Consider the following 19,547-nt stretch of genomic DNA (forward strand, 5'->3'; position numbering starts at 1 on the left):
AGCTGGGAGCTCCCCCCGTGCTGCAAGCCCTCCTGGGAAGCACAGCCCAGCCCTGGCCGGGGGCGAATACCTGCGCGGGGCAAGGCCTCCCCACGCTGGGTGCCAGCGGCCGGGCGCGGGGCCAGGCTGGGCGCGGAGGGACGGGTGGGCGCGAGGTGCATCCCGGCCGCCAGCACCGCTGGGCTGGGCGCAGGAGGGATGGAATGGGATGGGGTGGGGACCCGCGCTCCAGCCATGTGCACTCCCGGATCGTGCATCCCACCGGGGCACGGGAGCCTGGGATCCCCTCGCTCTGCTGGGGAGCCTCCCATCTTAGCATGGGAGGATGGAGCAGCATCAACCCCCACCATCCCTGTGCCTCAGTTTCCCCCCATTGCAACCCATGCACAGCTGCCCCGGCAGGGTTCGGGCAAGGTTCAGTGCGGTGCGGCATGCCCCACTGATGCCCTGCTCCCTGCCCACAGGGTCCGGCCAGCCCGGGACAGCGCTGAGCACCACATGAGCAGCAGAGCGGCATGGCCAGCGACGCAAGGATGGGGGAGACCCCGCCGCGGTGGAGGAGAGCCCAGGAGACAGCGCAGGACGCCCGGGGGATGGCGAGCAGCGGGGTGGTCCTGCCCCGGAGCACCGCTGCCGAGCTGGGACTCCCGGGCTACCAGGAGCCTGGCAAGCTGAGCTACGACACGGAGAAGGGCTGTCCCTGGAGGGGCTCCGAGGGATGCTTGCGGCCAGGCCAGGAGCTTGCTGGCAGCCAGCTGGGCTGTCCCTACCCGCCAGCCCCGCCGTGCCTGCGGGATGCCCTGTGTCACCCCAAGGACGGAGCCGAGCTCCCGCCGCTGCTGCCACCGCCCAGGAACGGGCAGCCCAAGGCGGGCTGGGCTGAGCCCTGCAAGGAGCGCCCCGGGCCGCGGTGGGCTGAGGCTGTGCTGGCCCCCCTGGCCCTTTACAGCCACACGTACCACCGCTACCCCCTGCCCTTCCCGGGGCTGGAGACCCGGCACCCTGGCACTGCCAGCAAGCCCCGCTCTGCTGCAGGGGACGGGACTGGTGACCCCCCGGCTTTCCGCCACTGCCCCTTCCTCGTGGAGGCCAAGCACAGCCCCTTCCTCCTGTCCTCGCTGCTGCCCACCGGACCCCCAGCTGACCCCCCGTTCGGCGGCGGGGGGCCGGAGGGACCGGGGGTAATGGGTGATGGGTGCTTTGCCAGCATGGATTGGCGCCTGGGCTCCTACGCGCCCACCTGGGGCCAGCCCCTCTACCTGGGGCTCCCACCGAGGTGCAAGGCGGCTCTGGCCCCCTTCGACGACTGCTCCAGCTCAGGGAACAAGGTAGGCAACCCCGGACGGCCGCGCCGGCGCCTGGTTCCGATGACGGCACGGCTCTGGCTCCCACAGCCTGGCTCCGGAGCGGGGATGCTCAGGGCTTGGCTCCCCTGGGTGACGGCAGGCTCCAGCCTCAGCTGAACCCGGCTGGGAGCGGCGAGTTGCGAAAGGCGATGTTGGCACCCGCACCCAGGGCAGGGCCGGGTTGCACCCGGCGTCGGCGGCCCCCGAGTGGGACGCAGCCCCCCGCTCGCTCCTGCAGGGTGGCAGGGGGGGTCCCAGCCCCCCGAGGGATGCGCCACTGGGAGGGATGATGCTCTCCTTCCCGGGGCGGCCCCGTGGCGTGATGCAAGCCCCTGGGGCTGAGTCACGGCGGCAGGAGCTGCGGCACGGAGGCGGCGGGAGGCAGAGCTGCCAGCCCGTGGGTGCGCCCGTCGCACCCCGTGACACTGCGGCTCCCCATTCCTTTCCCACGCGGGCAGGGGTGACACAGGCACCCCGTGGGCTCGGCCACCTGGGGCTGGAAAGCACCGGGCAGCTGCCCAGCTCGGGAGGGTGGTGGAGGAAACTGAGGCAGGGCCATGGGATGGTCCCCGTCACCACCTCCCAATGATGTGGGTGACTGAGGGGGACCCACATCTGGGGTGACACCAGTCTTGACAGCCCCTCTGCTCCCCTCCAGGAGTTTTACGTGAAGAAAGAACCCAGCTTCCACCCCCCGGCCAAGGACCAAGCGTCATCGCAGCTGCTGGGCAAGGGCCAGGCAGGGCAGGATGGAGACGGGGAGGGGGAGCCGGCAGTGCCGGAGCTACCGGGAGCCCCATGGAGGGATGGCCGAGCGGTGGGTAGCTCGGCAGTGCCCGCTCCCCACGTCTGCACGCCTGCCCCTGGCTCCAGCCACCCCCTCTTCCTCCTGCAGCCCGGCGCGGCCGGGGGCTGCGGGGGCCCCTGGGTGGGCACACGGTCCCACGCTGCCGATTTCCCCCCGGAGCCGGGGCCAGGTCGGCCCTCTGAGCCCAAAGATGAGCGCCTGGCATACCAAAGCCTCCAGCCCGGCTTGCCACCAGGACCAGGGGAGCCCAACCCATCGCCTCCGCTCACAGACGGGCACTACCCACCGGCCCTTGCCAAGCCAGAGCCACCCCCGACTTGCCTCTGCACCGCGCCAGGCTGCGATGGGTGCCCAGAGGTGGGCTGTGGGGTGCTTGGCCCCTTCGAGCCCACCCTGAGCATCCCCGGGGGCCGTTTTCCATGCCCACCCAGCAACCACACCAAGCTGAAGAAGACCTGGCTGACACGGCACTCGGAGCAGTCGCTGCCACGCTGCAAGGCTCCCCGGCGGGACGGTGGCCCCGAGCCAGCCGGTGAGGGCAAGCGCTCAGCCAAGCGCCCGCACGGCACCGCCGACGGACCCCGCGCTGCCGGCGAGGGCGCCGGGGCAGCCAAGAGGGGCACGAAGGCCACCGAGCAGATGGCCGCAGTGTGCCTGGCTGATGGCACGGAGAGCGGAGGGGACCCGGAGGAGAGGAGGATGGAGCTGGGAGAGGGAGGTAAGGCGGGGGGGTGCACGGTGGGTCCAGGGAGAGGGCGATGGCAGCACCCGATCCCCGGGGAAGTTTTGCATCCCGGTTCCCAGCATCCGCAACACAAGCTGTGAACATGTGAGGGCTGGGAAACTGGCTGTGCTTGGGGTTTTCCCAGCATGGCTGGGTCTGGCAGCGACTCCCAAGGTGGGGATTTATAGAAATGCCCCTTTGGGGCAGCGCGGCATCCTCAGGTGTGATGCCCGGGGGGGGTGGCAAGCGCTGTCACTGGGTTGGAGTCCTCCTCGGGGAGATGCCGGCATCTCAGCTCTGACCTCTGCAGATCTCCAGCCCTACTTTCCAGCCCTACTTTCTGGCCCAGTTTCCAGCCCCTGCCATGGTGTGCCAGTCCCTCCCGGCTGGTGTGGCCCCATGCACGGTGTCCCAAAGCACATCCCGTCTCTCCCAGACCCACCGAGCCGCACGGGCCCAGAGCCACAGGACCTGTGGTGCCTGCAGAGCGTGCCCTGCACTGCCCTGCCCGAGAGCATCCCACGGTGCTGTGCCTGCGCCGCCCGGGCCACGGGGGACCCCGAGGGTGAGGAGGAGGAGGAGGATCCCCCCGAGAGCACCTGCAGGCTGCTGCACTTCCGCAGGTGAGCCCGGGGCTCCTGGGGAGCTCACAGCCCTGCCCAGGGCACGGGGCTCCCGGCAGCCCATGTCGGGATGCATGAAGCATCATCCCTCCCGTCACCTTGCTTTTGAGCATCCCCTCCCATCACCCCGCTTTGGAGCATCCCCTCCTGTTACCTTGCTTTGGAGCATCCTCTCCTGTCACCCTGCTTTAGAGCATCCCCTCCTGTCACCCCACTTTGGAGCATCCCCTCCTGTTACCTTGCTTTGGAGCATCCCCTCCCATCACCTTGCTTTGGAGCATCCCCTCCTGTCACCCCACTTTGGAGCATCCCCTCCTGTCACCCCACTTCGGAGCATCCCCTCCCGTCCCCTCTCTCCCGCAGGTTTGCCTTTGGGGATGGCAGGGAGCTGAGTGTCGATGGCTTCTGCACCCTGGGGGAGGCGGAGGGGGAGACGCTGCGGCTGGAGGTGGCCGGCCCCGAGCGAGGAAGCAGCAGCGCGGGCAGCAGCCTCTGCCTGGCCAAGTACCTGCTGGGGGTCCTGGGGGACCCCTTCTGCCAGGCCGTCCGCAGGGACAGGGACACGTGGCCGGGAGCCCCCGGCGGGCCCGAGGGTAAGTGGGGACCAGGCTGGGGGGGGTGACACTGGGGGCACTGGGGAGGCTGAGGGCTGTGTTTCCCGCAGGGGTGACGGCCTGGAGGCGGGGGGAAGGAGCCCCCCAGCTCTGCGACGCCTGCCAGCGCGGCTTCTTCAACTCCCACTGGAGCTGCGCCAGATGTGGCTTCCAGCTGTGCCCCGACTGCCACCGCAGCAGGCGGGAGGCTGACGGCCACGGTATGGGGACAGGGGGGCTTGCAAAGGGGGTGTCAGCCCTGTGGGGGCTTGGCGGGGACGAACGTACCCTCTCTCTGACGCAGAGGGTCCGGCGCGGCCACCTGAGTGCATCCCCGGGCAAGACCACCGTGTCGCATCCCTCGTCCCCACGCAGTTCATCCCCACTCGCGGTGAGTGTCCCCCCAACCCCGGGACCCCCCCTCACCTGCTGCCCAGGGCTGACCCGCCTGTCCCCATCTGTCCCCAGTCCTGACCCGGCTCTGGAAGCTGCTGCACCAGGTCCGGGCCAAGTTTGGCATCGAGTCGCACTGTCCCTGCGGGGAGGGGGCTGCGGAGCAGAGCCCGGCGGAGCCCCCGCGGAGCAGCCAGGTACAGGGGGGATGGGGATGGGGGCAAAGAGAGGGTTCAGGTGCACCCCAACCCCTGCAAAAGGGTGTCCGGGGGGGGTGGGGTGTGCGCGATGCCGGGGAGGGGACCAGCTCTGGGGATGGGGGACGTGGGTCCCCTCCGGCTGCCCGCACGGATCGGGGTCTTTCAGGAGCCGCCGGGGGCCGCGGTGCCCACCCTCGCACCCAGCAGCGATGGCCAAACCGACACCTCCCGGCCCATCAAGGAAGGTAGGGCCGGCTGCAGCCCCCCCGCTGCGGGGAGAGCCCTGCTCCGGGGGGGTCAGGGATGCTGCACCGCATCCCCTATGGAGTGTCGGGTGGGGGACGAGAGGCGGAGGAGGGCGCGGGCACCCCTGACCCCTTTCTCCCCCCCGAGCAGAGAGCCCCGAGGGGGGCCCACCATCGCCGGGGCAGCCGCCCCCCCGGGGGGCCATGCAGACCGTCACCCTCTGCGACCTCCTCGCCTCCACCGCCGTCAAGCTGTGCCTGGGGCAGGACGGGGTGCGCATGGCCTTCGCCCCCGTCTCGCCCGCCTTGCCCAGCGTGAGTCCCGGGACGGGCAGGGCACCCTGCCCCGTGATGCCCCCCACCCACCCACCCTTCAGCAGGGCTGGGGGGGCCAGGGTGGGCTGATGGGGCTCCCCTCTTACATCCCCCCCCCAGGACAACCGCCTGACCAGCATCCTGGACAGCATCATCGCCCGTGTGGTGGAGAGGAAGATCCAGGAGAGGCAGGCAGGGGCCGAGCTGACCCCCCCTGGTCCCCCCGGTCCCCCTGGTCCCCCCGCCTCCCACTGCATCCTGGCACCCAGCGGGCTGCTCTGGCTGCACGACCCCGGCCACGCCACCAACTACAAGCTCTTCCAGGAGCATTGGCGGCAGGGCCAGGTGAGCCCCCCGTCCCCGGGGGTGCGTGGTGGCACCGCGGACCCCCCCCAGCCCTGCTGAGCCCCGGCTGCCCCGGCAGCCTGTCCTTGTTTCAGGGCTACAGAAGAGGCTGGAGGGGCGGTTGTGGGGGCCAGAGTCCTTCTGCTCAGCCGGGGGGGAGCAGGCGGTGGAGGTGGTGAACCTGCGGGCACCCGCGAGCCCTGTCAGGATGAGCAGACAGGAGTTTTGGGATGGCTTCGCTGCCAGCGTGGGTAAGCATGCAATGAGTTTGTGGGGTCCCAAGTGCGATTCTGGGGTGTAAAGGGGGGAGGCGAGCCAGCCTGCGCATCCCTCCTGCCCCGGCGGCACGACGCCAGCACCCCCATGTGTGATGCCATGCTCCATCCTGCAGCATCCCTGGAGCAAGAGCAGGGCGGTGGGGACCTGCTGAAGCTGGAGAGTGGCTTTGGGGACATGGACTTGTGCCGGTAGGTGACAGCAGAGGCTTCACCGGGGCGGGTTGCCCCCTCCCCAGCAGCCTGGTGCCCCCTCCCCTTGCCGGCTGGGTGCTAGCCCCCGCAGCAGCGGGATGCGTCCCGGTGTGGGATGCAGGGAGCAGGGCTGGGGGCAGCGGGGCGGCTCTGCCAGCACCGGTACCCGGTGCCCCAGCCTTGAGCACTGTGCCTGTGCCGCAGGGCCGCCAACCTGAGCGCCAGCCTGCCGCTGCCGGAGTACTGCGGGCCCACTGGCCGCCTCAACCTGGCCACCTACCTGCAGGGCCAGCGGGGCCGGCGCTGGCTGCGCCCACGCGTCTGCGTGGCTTATGGTGAGTGCCGCCTGGCAGCACCGTGGTGCCCGGGGCGGGGGGCCGAGCTGGGCTCCCCCCACCCGTGATGATGCTCGCCCCTCGCCCACCATCCTGCTCCTGCTTGCAGGCGTGCATCCCCAGGACCGGACCATCGGGACCAAAAACCTGACGGTGGAGGCAGCCGACTCCATCAGCGTCCTGGTGCACGCCGCGGCGTGGCTGCCTGAGCGGCCGGCGGCACGGCAGGGTAGGGCGGGTACATGGGGCTGTCCCCTCACCCCAACCCCCCACCCCGGCCCCCCCTGAGCACCCCTCTACCCCCAGAGCTGCTCCTGCAAGCCGACGGTGACGGTGTGGATGCGCTGCTGAAGGAGCGGCTTTGGGATGCCGGTAGCCGGCCCGGTGCCCTGTGGCACATCTTCCGTGCCGAGGATGCCGGCCGCATCCGAGACTTCTTGCAGAAGGTGGGTGCCATCACCCCCCGGCGCGGCCCTGGCCGCCCCTGGCCCCCGGCTTTGCTCACCCCAGGCCTCCCCGCAGGCGTACAAGGACCAAGGGCAGGAGGGGGCGGCTGCGGCGGAGCCCCCCGGCCGCTACCTGGACCTCTCGCTGCGGAGGCAGCTGCGTGAGGAGTGCGGGGTGAGCAGCTGGACCCTCCTTCAGTTCCTGGGGGATGCGGTGCTGGTCCCCGCCGGGGCTCCCCACCAGGTAAGCAGCTCTGCAACCCCCTCCGGGGGCAGCTATTTGGGGTGCAGCTGGGGAAACCGAGGCACGGTCGAGCCCCGGCCCCTGACACCGCCGTGCCATGAGCAGGTGCAGACCCTCACCGGTACCATCAGCGTGGAGCAGCGGTTCCTCTCACCGGAGAACGCCGCCCGCCTCTGGGACCACAGCACCCACCCTCCCGGGGCACCGCGCCAGCTCCGTGCCCAGGTGGGTGGGTGGTGGTTTGGGGGCTGGGGAGGGGGGGGGTTCCCGGTGCGGGGTGCGTGGCGCTGACCCCCTCTTTGCATCCTTGCAGCTGGACGGCATGATTTTCTCCGCTGTGCGGGAGGCCGTGGGCGTCCTGCGAGGCTGCAAGTGAGGTGGCTGCAGCACGCCGGGAGGATGCTCGAACAAAACCAGCGCTGCCGGCCATGGCCATGGCCAAGACGCTGTGGGGAGCCGGGGCCGGCTGCCTCTCGCTTGGTGCTTTGCTCCGCAATGGGGCAGCCGGGGAATAAAGTGTCTGCAGCACGCCGGGGCCGCCGGCAGCACCAGCGCCCGCCTCGGCGTCTCCCTCCCGCATGGCGTCAGCCCCTTCATCCCCATCCGTGGTCAGGGACGGCCCTGGGATAGGGTGGGGTGGCAGAGCCGGGGTCTGGGAGCGCTCCCAGCCCTTGGTGGCTGGCTGAGGCCACTGGTGAGATGAGTTTGGCGCGGTCTCTGTGCTGGCAGCCTCACAGAGAGCTGGAAAACATCTGGACATTGCAGCTTGTCGCTGCCCAGAGGTTTGGGCTCCCAGGGTGCAGCTCTGCTGCGGGAAAGCAACTGGCCCAAAGGCCTGTCCCAAGGATGGACACAGCCCCATCTGTGGAGTGCGGTGCTCCGAGCACCGGGTTGCAGGGGAATCGCTCTGCGCTGCCCAGGACCGTTGCCTGCAGCTGCCCTGCACCGCCCTAGCGCTAACAAGGGGAAGCTGGAGCCCCACGGAGGGTGCACAGGGCCACAGTCCCTGCAGGCTGTGCCCGCTGCACTGTGCAACGTGCACCCTGCGCCGCATGGAGCCCCACGTGCTGCAGGACGTGGAGCAGGGGCTGTGCAGTGCACGCCATGCACGGTGCAACGGGCACCATGCAATGGGCACAGTGCAACCTGCACTCTGCGCCGCGCGGAGCCCCACATGCTGCGGGAGATGGAGCAGGGGCTGTGCAGTGCACGCCATGCACCGTGCAATGGGCACTGTGCAATGAGCACCGTGCAACATGCACCCTGCACCGCACAGAGCCCCATGCGCTGCAGGAGACGGAGCAGGGGCCATGCAGCGCATGCCATGCACCAGGCAATGGGCACTGTGCAATGGGCACCGTGCAACGGGCACCCTGCGCCGCGTGGAGCCCCACGCGCTGCGGGAGATGGAGCAGGGGCCGTGCAGTGCACGCCATGCACCGTGCCATGAGCACCGTGCAACGAGCACGCTGCAATCAGCATCGCCGGCGTAACGCGCACCAGGCGCCCGGCACCACCAACTTCGTCACGCCCCTCCCGGCGCCTTTAAGGCTAAGCCCCGCCCCGCAGCCCTGCGAGGAAATGGCGGCAGGGTTAACCAATGGGAAGCGAGCTGCCCTCCCGGGGCGGCCAATGGGCGGCGAGCGGGGTGGGCGGGGGCCGCGCGGCGGAGCCCCGGGACGCGGTGAGTGCCTTGGCGCATGCGCGCGGGGAGCGGGGGCTGCGGGCGCCCTGCGCCCCTTGCTTGCACCCCGGCCCTGCGCCCCTGCCCTTCCCTCCCGCGCTGCCCGGCCCCCCCGGTGCACCCTGCGGCCCCCAGACCCTTCCCTTGCTGCACCCTGCACCCCAAACCCTTCCCTTATTGCACGCTGCAGCCCCCAGACCCTTCCCTTACTGCACCCTGCAGCCCAAACCCTTCCCTTATTGCACCCTGCAGCCCCCAAACCCTTCCCTTGCTGCACCCTGCACCCCAAACCCTTCCCTTATTGCACCCCGCAACCCCCAAAACCTTCCCTATTGCACCCTGCAGCCCCCCCAAACCCTTCCCCATTGCACCCCGCACCCCAAACCTTTCCCCATTGCGCCCTGCACAGCTCCCCAGACCCTTCCCCTATTGCACCCCGCAACCCCCCGCCCTAGTGCACCTCCCCTGCCAGGCAGCAAGCCCGTCGCTGCTCCCGCGCCTCTGAGTGCACCCTGCAGTCCCGCAGACCCTTCTCCTGCTGCACCCCGCCTCGCACCCCGCAGCCCGGCTCGCCCTTCCCCTGTTGCACCCTGCAGCCCAGCTCGCCCCCCTGCACCCCGCAGTCCCCCACGCCGTTCCCCCTATGCACCCCCTACTCCGACCAGCCCTTCCCCTATAGCGCCCTGCAGTCCAGCACGCCCTGGCCCCCGCAGCCGGCCGATTCCTGCCCTTGGCCCAGCCCTCCATGCACCCCGCAGCCCAGCGAGCCCTTCTCCTACCCCACCCCGGGCATCCCCCAGTCCAGCAGGCCCTTCTCCCCCAGCATCCCCCAGTCTAGCCGCCCCTTTCCCCCCAGCGTTCCCCAGTCCAGCAAACCCTTTCCCCCCTACCTCCTCCAATCTAGCAAACCCTTCACTTATTTCAGCTTCCCGTGTATCCTGCAATCGAGCCAGCCCTTCCTCTACCGCAGCCCTCCCCGCATCCCCGAATCCAGCGAGCTCTTCCCCTACAGCCCCCTCTACACCCTGCAGTCGAGCCAGCCCTTCCCCTACTGTGCCCCCCCATGCCTCCCCCAGTCCAGCAAGCCTTTCCACTACCGCAGCCCCCCCCGCCTCCCCAAGCCTAGCGACCCCTTCCCTTACTATTTCCCTTCCTACGCGCTGCAGTCCAGCCAGCCCTTCCCCTCCTTCGCCCCCCTGGGCGTCCCCCAGTCGAGCAGACCCTTTCCCTACTGCACCCCTCCCTGCATCGCCAAGGCCACCGAGCTCTTCCCTTGCTACGTCCCCCCCCAGCCCAGCAGATCCTTCCCCTCTTACACCCCCCTCCACGTCCCCCAGTCCAGCAAGCCCTTCCCCTCCAGCACCCCGCAGCCGTTGGGTGACCCCTTCCTGCATTGCACCTCCCTGGGCACCTCGCAATTGCTGGACCCCATCCCTCACTGCCTCCTTCAGCCCAGCCAGCGCCGGGGCTCCCTCTCCCCCCGCCTGCACGTCTGGGGGGTGCCCTCCCCACCCCAAAACCCCGCTACCCCCTGAGTGGGTGCCTGAGGGCTTGGCTCCCCCCCTCCCCATCCAGCCCGCGGGGTCCCCGGTCCCATGGGGGAGGCTCCGGCGGCGGAGCTGGATGCGGTGCTGGGTGGCGGCAGCTGGGACGTGGGGGTGAGCTTTGAGGGTCCCCCCCCACCCGCCGGCCCCATCCGCCTGGGGAGGAACGCCTGCTACGTCGTCCTGGCCGTGCTCTTCAACGAGGAGGTGAGGCAGCCCCCACGGGACCCCCACCCCGGTGGCACCCGGTGCCCACCCGACCCCCCTCCGTCCCCGCAGGACAGGGTGCTGCTGGTGCAGGAGGCCAAGCCCGAGTGCCGTGGGAAGTGGTACCTGCCGGCCGGGAGGATGGAGCCTGGCGAGAGCATCGTGGCCGCCATGCGGAGGGAGGTGAAGGAGGAGACGGGGCTGGAGTGCGAACCCCTCACCTTGCTGGCGCTGGAGGAGAGGGGGCCAGCGTGGATCCGCTTTGCCTTCCTCGCGCGCCCCACTGGTGCGTGCCTGTGCCGTTGGGTGCTCTGAAGGGGTGTGGGAAGGGTGCGGCTCAGCTGGCGCATCCCCTGCCAGCCCTGTGCCGGGGCATCCGTGTCCCCTGCCAGCCCCATGATGGGTATCGGCATCCCTTGCCAGCCCTGTGCCAGGTCACTGGTGTCCCCTGCCACCTTTGTGCCAGGGCATTGGCATCCCCTGCTAGCCCAATAACGGGCATCAGCATCCTCAGCTAGCCCCGTGCCAGGGCATCAGTGTCCCCTGCCAGCCCTGTGCCAGGGCATCACTGTCCCCTGCCAGCATCATCACGAGTACAAGCCCCATGCTGGGGTATCGGTGTCCCCTATCAGCCCTGTGATGGGGTATCGGTGTCCCCCACCAGCCCCATGACCGGGCAGTGGCACCCCCTGCCAGCCCAGTGCCAGGGTCCTGCTGTCCCCCGCCACCCCCGTGCCAGGTCATCGCTGTCTCCCAGCACCCCTGTGCTGGGACGTCGCTGTCTGCCCACAGGCGGGACCCTGAAGACCCTGGAGGAGGCTGACGCAGAGTCCCTGCAAGCAGCGTGGTGGGCCGGGGACCCCTCCGCGCTGCCGCTGCGAGCCCCGGACATCCTGCCCTTGCTGGACCTCGCCGCTCACTACCGCCGCAGCCCCCCGCACCCCCCCACGCTGCCGCAGGAGCTGCCCTGCGCCCTGCTCTGCTTGCGGCTCCTGGTGGCCTTTGCCAATGACGCCGAGGACCTTTGGGTGCTGCTGGGCACGGCCGGGACCCCCCACCTGCCCGTGGTGGCCTGCGGCACGTCCCCGGCTGAGCTCCGCAGGGGTCTCCGCCTGCCCGCGCTGCGGCTGCTGCGGGACTGCCTGCCACCGGACCCCTGCCCGGGACCCCTGGGGCTGCTGGGGCTGCAGCACCGGGCTGGGGGTCCTGGGGGGGCCGACGGTATTTGCTTCAACATGCTGCTGAGCATCCCACCCGGCAGCGCCAGGGCTGCTCCCCCCGAGCCCCGCAGCCCTGCTTTCCACTGGTGGCGAGTGGAGGAGGAGAGCCTGAGAGGCAGGATCCTGCAGCGGCTCCGTGCTGCGGCCACGGTGCCTGTCCGCAGCTAGTGCCTGGTAAGCCCCGGCAGCCCGGCTTTGGGCACAGGGGGTCCAGCTGGGACATGTGGCCGAGGGGTCCTGCTTGCAGTGCTGAAGGGGAGAGCCCCCGATGTGCTGCCCGTGGCTGGGGGGATGTTTTGGGGCAGGGCATGGGGAGGGCCGAGAGCCAGCCAGATCAGAAATAAACCCGGCTGCTGCTTCTTGCATCCACCTGGCTGCAGTTGAAGGGGGAGGGAATGGGGAGTCCGGTTTTGGGGGATGCTTGGGAAGGGGGACGGGCGCAGTATAGATGGCGGGGGCGCAGTATAGATGGCAGGGGCACAGCGCGTGGTGCCAAGCTCACGGCTTTATTGTAGCAGAGTCCCATCACCCAGGGGACAGGGTGCCTGGCTGTGCGGGTTCGGGGTGCACCGTCCCTGCCAGGCAGGAGCCACAACCACACACACACACACACACACACACACGTATGCACACACGCACCCCGTGCCCCAGAGCCGGGGGAGATGATTGAGTTATTGCAGCCGAGGGGGTGGCATTGCCCCACGCCGGCAGAGGACAGCACCGTGCCTGCGCATCCCATTATTGCCAGAAAAAAATCCTGCTCGAGGTTGGTGGGGGCTTGGGGCAGCTCCGACATGGGGCAGGGGGAGCAGGAACCCACCACCCAGGAGGAAAGGCGGCATGGTTCACTTTGCACCCAAAGGGGCCGCATCCTGCACTGGGGACGTGGCATCACCTCCAGGTTGGCCAAGGCGCTGGTGAAGGACTCTGTGCCTCCTCTTCCTCCTCACCGGGTGCTGTGAGGCTGGTGTCCTTCCCGGGATGCCACCACCATGCCCGGCTACTGGGGACATGCCGGTCTGAGGCTACCGGCACATGGCTTGGGCCATTCCCGGTGGCCACCACAGCCCAGCCGAAGAGCGGGTGCTCGGCGGGGGGCCGGGGAGCCGCAGCTCAGGGGGGCCCCTCCGGCGGTCCCTTGACCAGAGCGATGGCAGCCAGCTCCTTGCAGAACTCCTCCAGCACCACCACCCCCTTGAAGAGCATCACATGGTCCATCCTGCGAGGAGATGAGCAATGGGGGCTCTGTGGGGTACGCCCCCCTCAAAGGGCATGCATTGCCCCCATCCCGTGCCCCCCCAACACTTACTGCTCGCCGGGCACCAGCCCCATGAGCTGCCGGCGCACCAGGAGCAGCTTGGCCCTGAAATGGGGCACACGCTGGAGCCGCTGCATCAGGTCCCCGATCACCTGCACGGAGCGGGAAGAATCAGGCTCCGTTTCCAGGGGGGGTGTCCCTGTCCCCCCGGACCCCAGCAGGTGACATTACCCTGACGAGGACGGAGAAGAGCGAGCGGCAGCCGGGTGCCAGGTTGAGGTAGGGGTCCAGCAGGTACTCGTGGAGGTGGGGATGGGGGAAGGCGGCCAGGCGGGACAGCACCGAGGTCACCTGCAGGTTCAGGCTGTAGGGCTGGGACAGCGGGGGGGGGACGCTCAGCGGGAGCTGGCGTGGCCAATCGTGTGTCCCCCCCTGCCCCTGGGACCCCCATAGTGGGGACAAGCGGAGAGCCCTTTGGGGGGAAAAGTCCCCCTGGCCATGCCAAGGCAAGGGGCAGAGGGCAGTAGGGAGCCGGGTACGTCCCCAGCATCTCGGCTGGCCACCCCGCTACCTGGTCCAGGATCCGAGTCATCCGGTCAAACAGCACCTTGAGGAAATGGCCCTCGTAAAATGTCACTTCGGGATGGCAGGTGTCGAGGGGCCGGGGGGCTAGTGGCCACCCCCACAGGGCTGCGCTGGCACGGCACGCCTGGACCTGGCGAGGGGGTGATGGTGGGTGAGAGCCGGAGTGGGGGCCAGCACCGCCAGGGATGGGGACCCCCCCCAGCCGCTCACCATGCCCAGGGCATCGTGCACGTAGGTGTCGTAGCCGCCTTCCTCCATGCACGAGGAGGTCTTCGCTTCCTCGGGGACCAGGCAGAGGAAGCTGGAAGAGAGGGGAGAGGGATGCGGAGGGGGGATGCAGCCCCCCCATGCTAGAGCAGCCCCTGCAAATCCCTACCTGCTCACCACCTCGCTCACTTGCCCCTTTGCCAATGGGGCTGATCCCAGCGGAGGCTTTTTCGCCATCCTGAAGCCAGCATCTGGGAATCCGTCGCTGAAATAGGGATCCTCCTCCAGGTCCCTGTGGGGCCAGCGCAGGGGCATTAGCTGGGTGGGTGTCAGGGGGCTGCCCCCCTCGCCCTGCCCTGGTCCCCCCAACTCACAGCCCGTCCTCATCGGGGTCCAGTTCAGGGGGTCCACGATCATCGGGCATGGGGGGGCCACGCTGCAGGTAGCCCCTCGCCTCCAGGTTCCTCAGCACCAGGCTGTGTGCCACGTGCTCGTGGGGTTTCTGCAGGAGCTCCTCGAAGAGCCGTAGGCTGGCCAGGCTGATCTGCGGCACGGCGAGCGGGGTGAGACCACCGGCACAGTCCCCCAGTATTGCCCGTGTTTGCCCCCGCCCCAGGATGGGGCTCACCTCGTCGGAGAGGTGGTTGCAGCGGTCAATGAGCTGGGTGCGCAGAGGGTGGGGGGCATCCCCCGGGGTCTCGGGGTGCCGGTCCGGCCCCAGTAAGAAGAGCACGAGGCGGTGGAGCAGGGGGGACGCGTGGATCTGTCGCACGGTGCCCGTCAGCATGGCCGTGGTGCTGAGGACGGCGAGCTCGGACCTGCCGGGGACAGGGTGGGATGCTGCAAGGGGTGTCCTGAGACAGTACCACAGCATCTCACAGCGGGGAAAAAGGAGGTGCAGGCAAGGGGAACCCCATGGTCCTGGCCCCGAGGGGGTCCTTGATAGAGAAACCCTCTCCCGGCTGCTGTCCTGTGCCTCAGACACTCACATCTGCAGGAGCTGTGGCTGCAGGACGCCCTGGAAAAACTTTTCCTCCACGGCCTCGGCGATGGCATCTGCCACGACCTGTGGGTGACGGCAGAGGCTGAGCCGCGGCACGGGCAGGGGGCTGCCATGCTCTGCAGGGCCAGCCGGGCGCTCCTTACCGGGTGGGCACCCATCACCAGCTCATCGAGGTAGTCCAGCCAGCCGAAGAAGGCAGCCAGGCTCTCCTTCCCCGGGAAAACCCCATCGCCGGCAGCATCACCCTGCGACCTGCGTGGGGTAGAGGACGTGGGGCTGCGGCAAAGCCTTGGCGGTGCCTGGGGACCACCCTGCCCAGCGCCCACCTTACCTCCAGCTGGCCCTCTCCAGGGCGAGGACGTCGGCGGGGTCGGTGCAGGCGGGCACAGCGCTGTAGAGGTCACAGAGATGCTCCGTCAGCAGCTGGCACAGGACGCTGCTCCGCACCAGGCAGGCAGCAGCCGCCTCCTGGGCGAGCCCGACAAGCAAGAGCAGGTTTTCCCGAGCCTTCAGCGCGACCCTGCTCTTCTGCAAGGAGGAGGAGGAGGAGAGAGGCGGCGTCACACGACCGGCGGTGCCCGCCGTCCCCTCCTTGCCAGCCCTTTCCCCCTACCTTGCTCTTGCAGAGCCCCACCAAGGACGTGACGAGGTTGCTGTCCCTCCGTGGCGGGGAGGGCTCGGCTGGGGGGCAGCTGGCAGCGGCGGCGGTGCCCGGGGGATCCTCTGCACCCTCTTTCACGGGGCTGGCGGGCAGCTCCTGGGCTCTCCTCCCATTCAGGATGCTCTTGCCCTGGAGAGGAAGAGGAGCAGCAAAGCATTGTATCCACCACCTTCCTCCCACTCACCCCGAGGAGCTTTGCGGTGGGGATGGAGCTGCAAAGCACGTGAAAAAGCTCAGTTAAATGAGCCAAACCCCATAGATGACCCCATAGGTGTCCCACCAGCACAGGGATGCCCAGGGGCTGCTCACCTCCAGAATATACACCAGCAGGGTGGGATCCTGCTTGATCTTTGTGCAGAGGACGGCTGCGAACTCCACCTCCTCCTTCTCCGTGCCGGAGCCCAGGCGGTCGCCGCTGAGCTGGAGCAGCTTCTGGCAGGGCAGGGAGAGGGATGCTGGGGTGCTGGCTGCTCTCCCACCCTGCCTGGGTGCAGCAGTGCTGCCCCATTACCGCGGGCATCGGTTCCCGGCAGCATTTGGCAGGGATGCGGCCAGTCCCAGCAGGCGGCATCGCCGGTGGCACTGCCAGCCGGGGACCGACAAGCCCCCGGGCACCGGGCTCACCTGCACCGGCCTGTGCACGTTGAGGTAGTGCAGGAGTGGGTGCTGGACCTGCCCCAGCACCCGGCTGAAGAAGAGGAGGACCTGCTGCCTCATCCCGGGGGGATACTGGGAAGGAGACGGGGAGAGGCATCAGCGAGAGCCCAGTTACCTGTTTGTGTACCTGATTACCCCGTAATTGCCCCAAATCGCCTGCCAGGTCACCCAGCAGTCAGCGTGGGTGGCTTGCAAGAACACTCTCAGCAGAGACCCCAGTTTTGCTCCCCCAAAATGATGCAAAGGGGCCCATGGACCCCCCAGGACCCCCCACCTGCCCTGGGCTCCTCTCCCTTTAGCAATTTGGGACTGAACTCAGTTCTCTGAATTGAGCTCTCTTGCAGAGAAAAAAAGTAGGGGATTTTTTCCCCCTTCCCACCGCTACAATGCTAGAGATGGGGAGTAAAAGCCCAGCACCCCAAAAACCCAGATCCTCATGGCCACGGAAGGGCCAGCACGCGTTTCTGAAGCCCACCCTGCACTAGCGTTTGCTTATGTTCGAATAAAAGGTTATTTATAGGGAGCCTCATTATTATTAGCAACAAAGGAACAGCAGAGCCGTTCTATTTGGGCAACATCTACTTTGAGAGGGTGCCGTCTAAAAACACCCTGTCCTGCGAACCCAAGCAGCAACGTGCCAGTTGTGCAAACAGGCTGCTGGTGTGAAAAACACCCTTCCCGTGCACGCAGGGACGTGATGGGGTGCAAGAGCCATCCGGAGGAGCAGCAGAAAGGATCCCAATGGGGATCTGACACCGAGCAATCCAGCCCCTCAAAAAAAGCAAAGCACCCCGACCAGCTTGCACTCTGCAAACTCCCATTGCGCAGCTAGAAGAGCTTCAAAATTAAAATTACTGAGCAGCACCATGTAAAGCAAGTGGAAAAGGCTGTGGTGCTGCAGCGCAGGGGGGCTCGGCACCCCCAAAGCGGCTTTCCCGGTGCCCGTACACCCACCTCCGCCTTGCCCAGCGTGCCGAGGGTCTCCAGGACCTTGTGCTGCAGCAGGTACTCAAGGCATGGCCCGGCTTCCCCCGCCGGGCGCTGCTTCTCCTCGTACACCAGGATGTCCAGCATCTGCTTGAGGCGCCAGGGGATGTCCGTCTGTCTGGCGGGGATGCTCTCGTCTGCAGACACAGGATCCGGGGGGGGGCTGTGGCATGTCCCCCCAAGGCACCGGCAGCGTGCTGCCGGGCTCGGCAAGGGGAGCAATGCACGGTGGGGTGCCCAGGTGGAAATGTGGGGTGCTCGCCAGCAGCACCCCGAGCCGTGCTGGCCCAGAATCCCCCTCCACCACCGTTAGCGGGGACGACGCTAGATGGCAATGTGATGGTGGAGTCCCAGCAGCACTCGAGGCTGCTCCTTCCGCTCACGGCCTAGCAAGCCGCCGGCTGTCCCCACCGGTGCCAGAGCTGCGGTCGGAGCTGCCGGCTGTCCCGGGGGGCTGCCTGGCACTGCCAGGCTTGGAGACCCTCCGGCACAGCCCAGAAGGGGAAGGGTCAGCGGGAGCCAAGCGGGAAGGACCGAGATCCTGCTGGGAAAAGGGCTGAAGCATTCCAGGCCCTGCTTTTAGTGCTCCCGGAGAGCAGCACGCTCCCGGAGAGGGACGTGCCCCAGCCTGCAATCGCTCCCAGGAGAATCCGCACCCACCCAAACCCCCCGTGCTGACCCCACCGGTGTGCAGGGGCGTCGGGGCCGGGCAGGGCCAAGCGCTCGGCTGGATAAATCCTCCCGGGGTACGGGAATGGGTGTCCCATGCCAAAGCCCCGCATGCCAGGTCAGCTGCAGTGCACTGGGGTCGGCAGGGTGCCCTGGGGTCCCGATCCAGGGCACGGGCTCCTCTTCCAGGGCATGGAGACCCCCTCCCTAGGCACAGGGAATTTATTCCCAGGCCACACAACCCTATTTTAGGGCACAGGGACCCTCTCCCAGGACACGGGGACCCTCTTCCCACACCACGGGGGCCTTATTCCCACACCACAGGGCCCCCATCCTACAGGGACCCTCTCCCCGCACCCCACTCACCCGTGGCCTCCAGGTAGTAGCCAGTGATGCCCTTCCAGTGCTCGGTGAAGGCTTCCAGCAGGTCCACGCTGGGCTCCCGCTGCGCACACCGGGGTCACGGTCAGGGGTGAATGAACCCCCCCCGCCCCCCCCGCCGCTGCTCCCGGTCCCGATCCCGCCGTGCCCCCGTCCCCCCACCCCCTCCGCTCACCGTCTCCACCGCCTGCTGCAGCAGGGCTCCCAGCCGGCTCAGCATGGCTGCGACCCCCCGCCACCGACCCCGGCCCCGCCACCGACCCCGGCCCCGCTCCCGGCCCCGCTCCCGGTCGCGGCTCCGCTGCGCCCCGGCGCGGCCCCGCCGCGGTGGCTCCGCCCGGCACCGGGAGGGGAGGGCGGCCCGGCCGCGGTACCTCCCCCGGCGGCCCCGCTCCGGGGCTCCGGCTGGGTTTGGGGAGCAGGGGGCGGCGGGGGGGGAGACCGGGATGGGGAGGGATTGGGGGGCGGAGGGAGTGGGGGAGCGGGGAGGGACGGGGGCTGGAGAGGGTCGGGGGGGTTGGAGGAGTATTTGGGGCGGAGGGTTTGGAAAGGTCCCTTAGCCCTAAAACTGCTCCGGGGGGCAGCCCTGGGGTGGGCATGGACACCCCCCTCCCGTGCACCCCTCGCACCGGGATGGGGACAGCCCCCGTGCACCGGGATGGGGACAGCCCCCGTGCACCCCTCGCACCGGGATGGGGACAGCCCCCGTGCACCCCTCGCACCAGGATGGGGACAGCCCCCCATACACCACTAGCACTGGGATGGGGACAGCCCCCCATGCACCCCTCGCACTGGGAGGGGGACAGTCCCCATGCACCAGGATGGGGACAGCCCCCCATGCACCCCTCGCACTGGGAGGGGGACAGTCCCCATGCACCAGGATGGGGACAGCCCCCTGTACACCCCTTACACCGGGATGGGGACAGTCCCCATGCACCGGGATGGGGACAGCCCCCTGTACACCCCTTACACCGGGATGGGGACAGTCCCCATGCACCGGGATGGGGACAGCCCCCTGTACACCCCTTACACCGGGATGGGGACAGTCCCCATGCACCAGGATGGGGACAGCCCCGTGTACACCCCTTACACCGGGATGGGGACAGCCCCCCATGCACCGGGATGGGGACACCCCCCTGTGCACCCCTCGCACCAGGATGGGGACAGCCCCCCATACACCACTCGCACTGGCATGGGGACAGCCCCCCGTGCACCCCTCACGCTGGGAGGGGGACAGTCCCCATGCACCAGGATGGGGACAGCCCCCCATACACCACTCGCACTGGCATGGGGACAGCCCCCCGTGCACCCCTCACGCTGGGAGGGGGACAGTCCCCATGCACCAGGATGGGGACAGCCCCCCATGCACCCCTTGCACCGGGAGGGGGACAGCCCCC

At 68.8% G+C, this 19,547-nt stretch overlaps 3 protein-coding genes across 7 annotated transcripts; 2 read left to right on the forward strand and 1 right to left on the reverse strand.

The window, feature by feature from the left end:
* Positions 1-515: 515 nt before the first annotated feature.
* LOC309602852 (lysine-specific demethylase hairless-like) lies at positions 516-7,530 on the forward strand (the record flags this gene model as incomplete). The annotated part of the gene is made up of 18 exons (XM_082336893.1): positions 516-1,328; positions 2,005-2,872; positions 3,315-3,501; positions 3,865-4,094; positions 4,166-4,315; positions 4,399-4,485; positions 4,563-4,684; positions 4,854-4,932; positions 5,084-5,247; positions 5,368-5,592; positions 5,672-5,843; positions 5,984-6,059; positions 6,267-6,397; positions 6,507-6,626; positions 6,704-6,843; positions 6,920-7,087; positions 7,193-7,312; positions 7,401-7,530. 18 exons carry the CDS (start codon positions 516-518, stop codon positions 7,461-7,463), a joined length of 3,915 nt encoding a protein of 1,304 aa, XP_082193019.1. The 3' UTR covers positions 7,464-7,530.
* A 1,291-nt stretch (positions 7,531-8,821) lies between these two features.
* Positions 8,822-12,069, forward strand: LOC309602422 (8-oxo-dGDP phosphatase NUDT18-like). The gene is made up of 3 exons (XM_082335992.1): positions 8,822-10,522; positions 10,595-10,808; positions 11,315-12,069. The coding sequence occupies exons 1-3, from the start codon at positions 10,367-10,369 to the stop codon at positions 11,908-11,910; spliced, it is 966 nt and encodes a 321-aa protein (XP_082192118.1). The 5' UTR covers positions 8,822-10,366; the 3' UTR covers positions 11,911-12,069.
* A 187-nt stretch (positions 12,070-12,256) lies between these two features.
* LOC309602169 (FHF complex subunit HOOK-interacting protein 2B-like) lies at positions 12,257-18,422 on the reverse strand. Of its 5 annotated transcripts, none has more exons than XM_082335550.1 (17): positions 18,326-18,422; positions 18,136-18,214; positions 17,068-17,237; positions 16,081-16,185; positions 15,766-15,888; positions 15,409-15,585; positions 15,127-15,323; positions 14,939-15,071; positions 14,782-14,858; positions 14,421-14,610; positions 14,167-14,336; positions 13,962-14,084; positions 13,796-13,886; positions 13,572-13,715; positions 13,232-13,364; positions 13,052-13,152; positions 12,259-12,961 (listed from the first exon to the last, which is right to left on the reverse strand). In XM_082335550.1, exons 1-17 carry the CDS (start codon positions 18,368-18,370, stop codon positions 12,743-12,745), a joined length of 2,277 nt encoding a protein of 758 aa, XP_082191676.1. In that variant the 5' UTR covers positions 18,371-18,422; the 3' UTR covers positions 12,259-12,742. The 5 variants fall into 5 exon arrangements, with proteins under 5 accessions (XP_082191679.1, XP_082191676.1, XP_082191677.1 ...); XM_082335551.1 differs by having other exon boundaries at positions 12,260-12,961; positions 14,939-15,047; XM_082335554.1 differs by having other exon boundaries at positions 12,741-12,961; positions 13,232-13,372; positions 14,939-15,047.
* Between the last annotated feature and the right edge of the window lie 1,125 nt (positions 18,423-19,547).

The sequence above is a fragment of the Platalea leucorodia genome (assembly GCF_965183815.1).
Source record: "Platalea leucorodia genome assembly, chromosome: Z".
In the NCBI taxonomy this organism is placed as follows: Eukaryota; Metazoa; Chordata; class Aves; order Pelecaniformes; family Threskiornithidae; genus Platalea; species Platalea leucorodia.

Coding starts and splice junctions, on each gene's coding strand:
- LOC309602169 (XM_082335550.1), bottom strand. CDS start 18,370: ATGCTGAGCCGGCTGGGAGCCCTGCTGCAGCAGGCGGTGGAGACG. Junction 14,859..14,938: donor TGGTGATGGGTGCCCACCCG/GTAAGGAGCGCC, acceptor CGTCACCCACAG/GTCGTGGCAGATGCCATCGC. Junction 13,887..13,961: donor GTGAGCGAGGTGGTGAGCAG/GTAGGGATTTGC, acceptor CCTCTCTTCCAG/CTTCCTCTGCCTGGTCCCCG.
- LOC309602422 (XM_082335992.1), top strand. CDS start 10,367: ATGGGGGAGGCTCCGGCGGCGGAGCTGGATGCGGTGCTGGGTGGCGGC. Junction 10,523..10,594: donor CCGTGCTCTTCAACGAGGAG/GTGAGGCAGCCC, acceptor CCGTCCCCGCAG/GACAGGGTGCTGCTGGTGCA. Junction 10,809..11,314: donor CTTCCTCGCGCGCCCCACTG/GTGCGTGCCTGT, acceptor GTCTGCCCACAG/GCGGGACCCTGAAGACCCTG.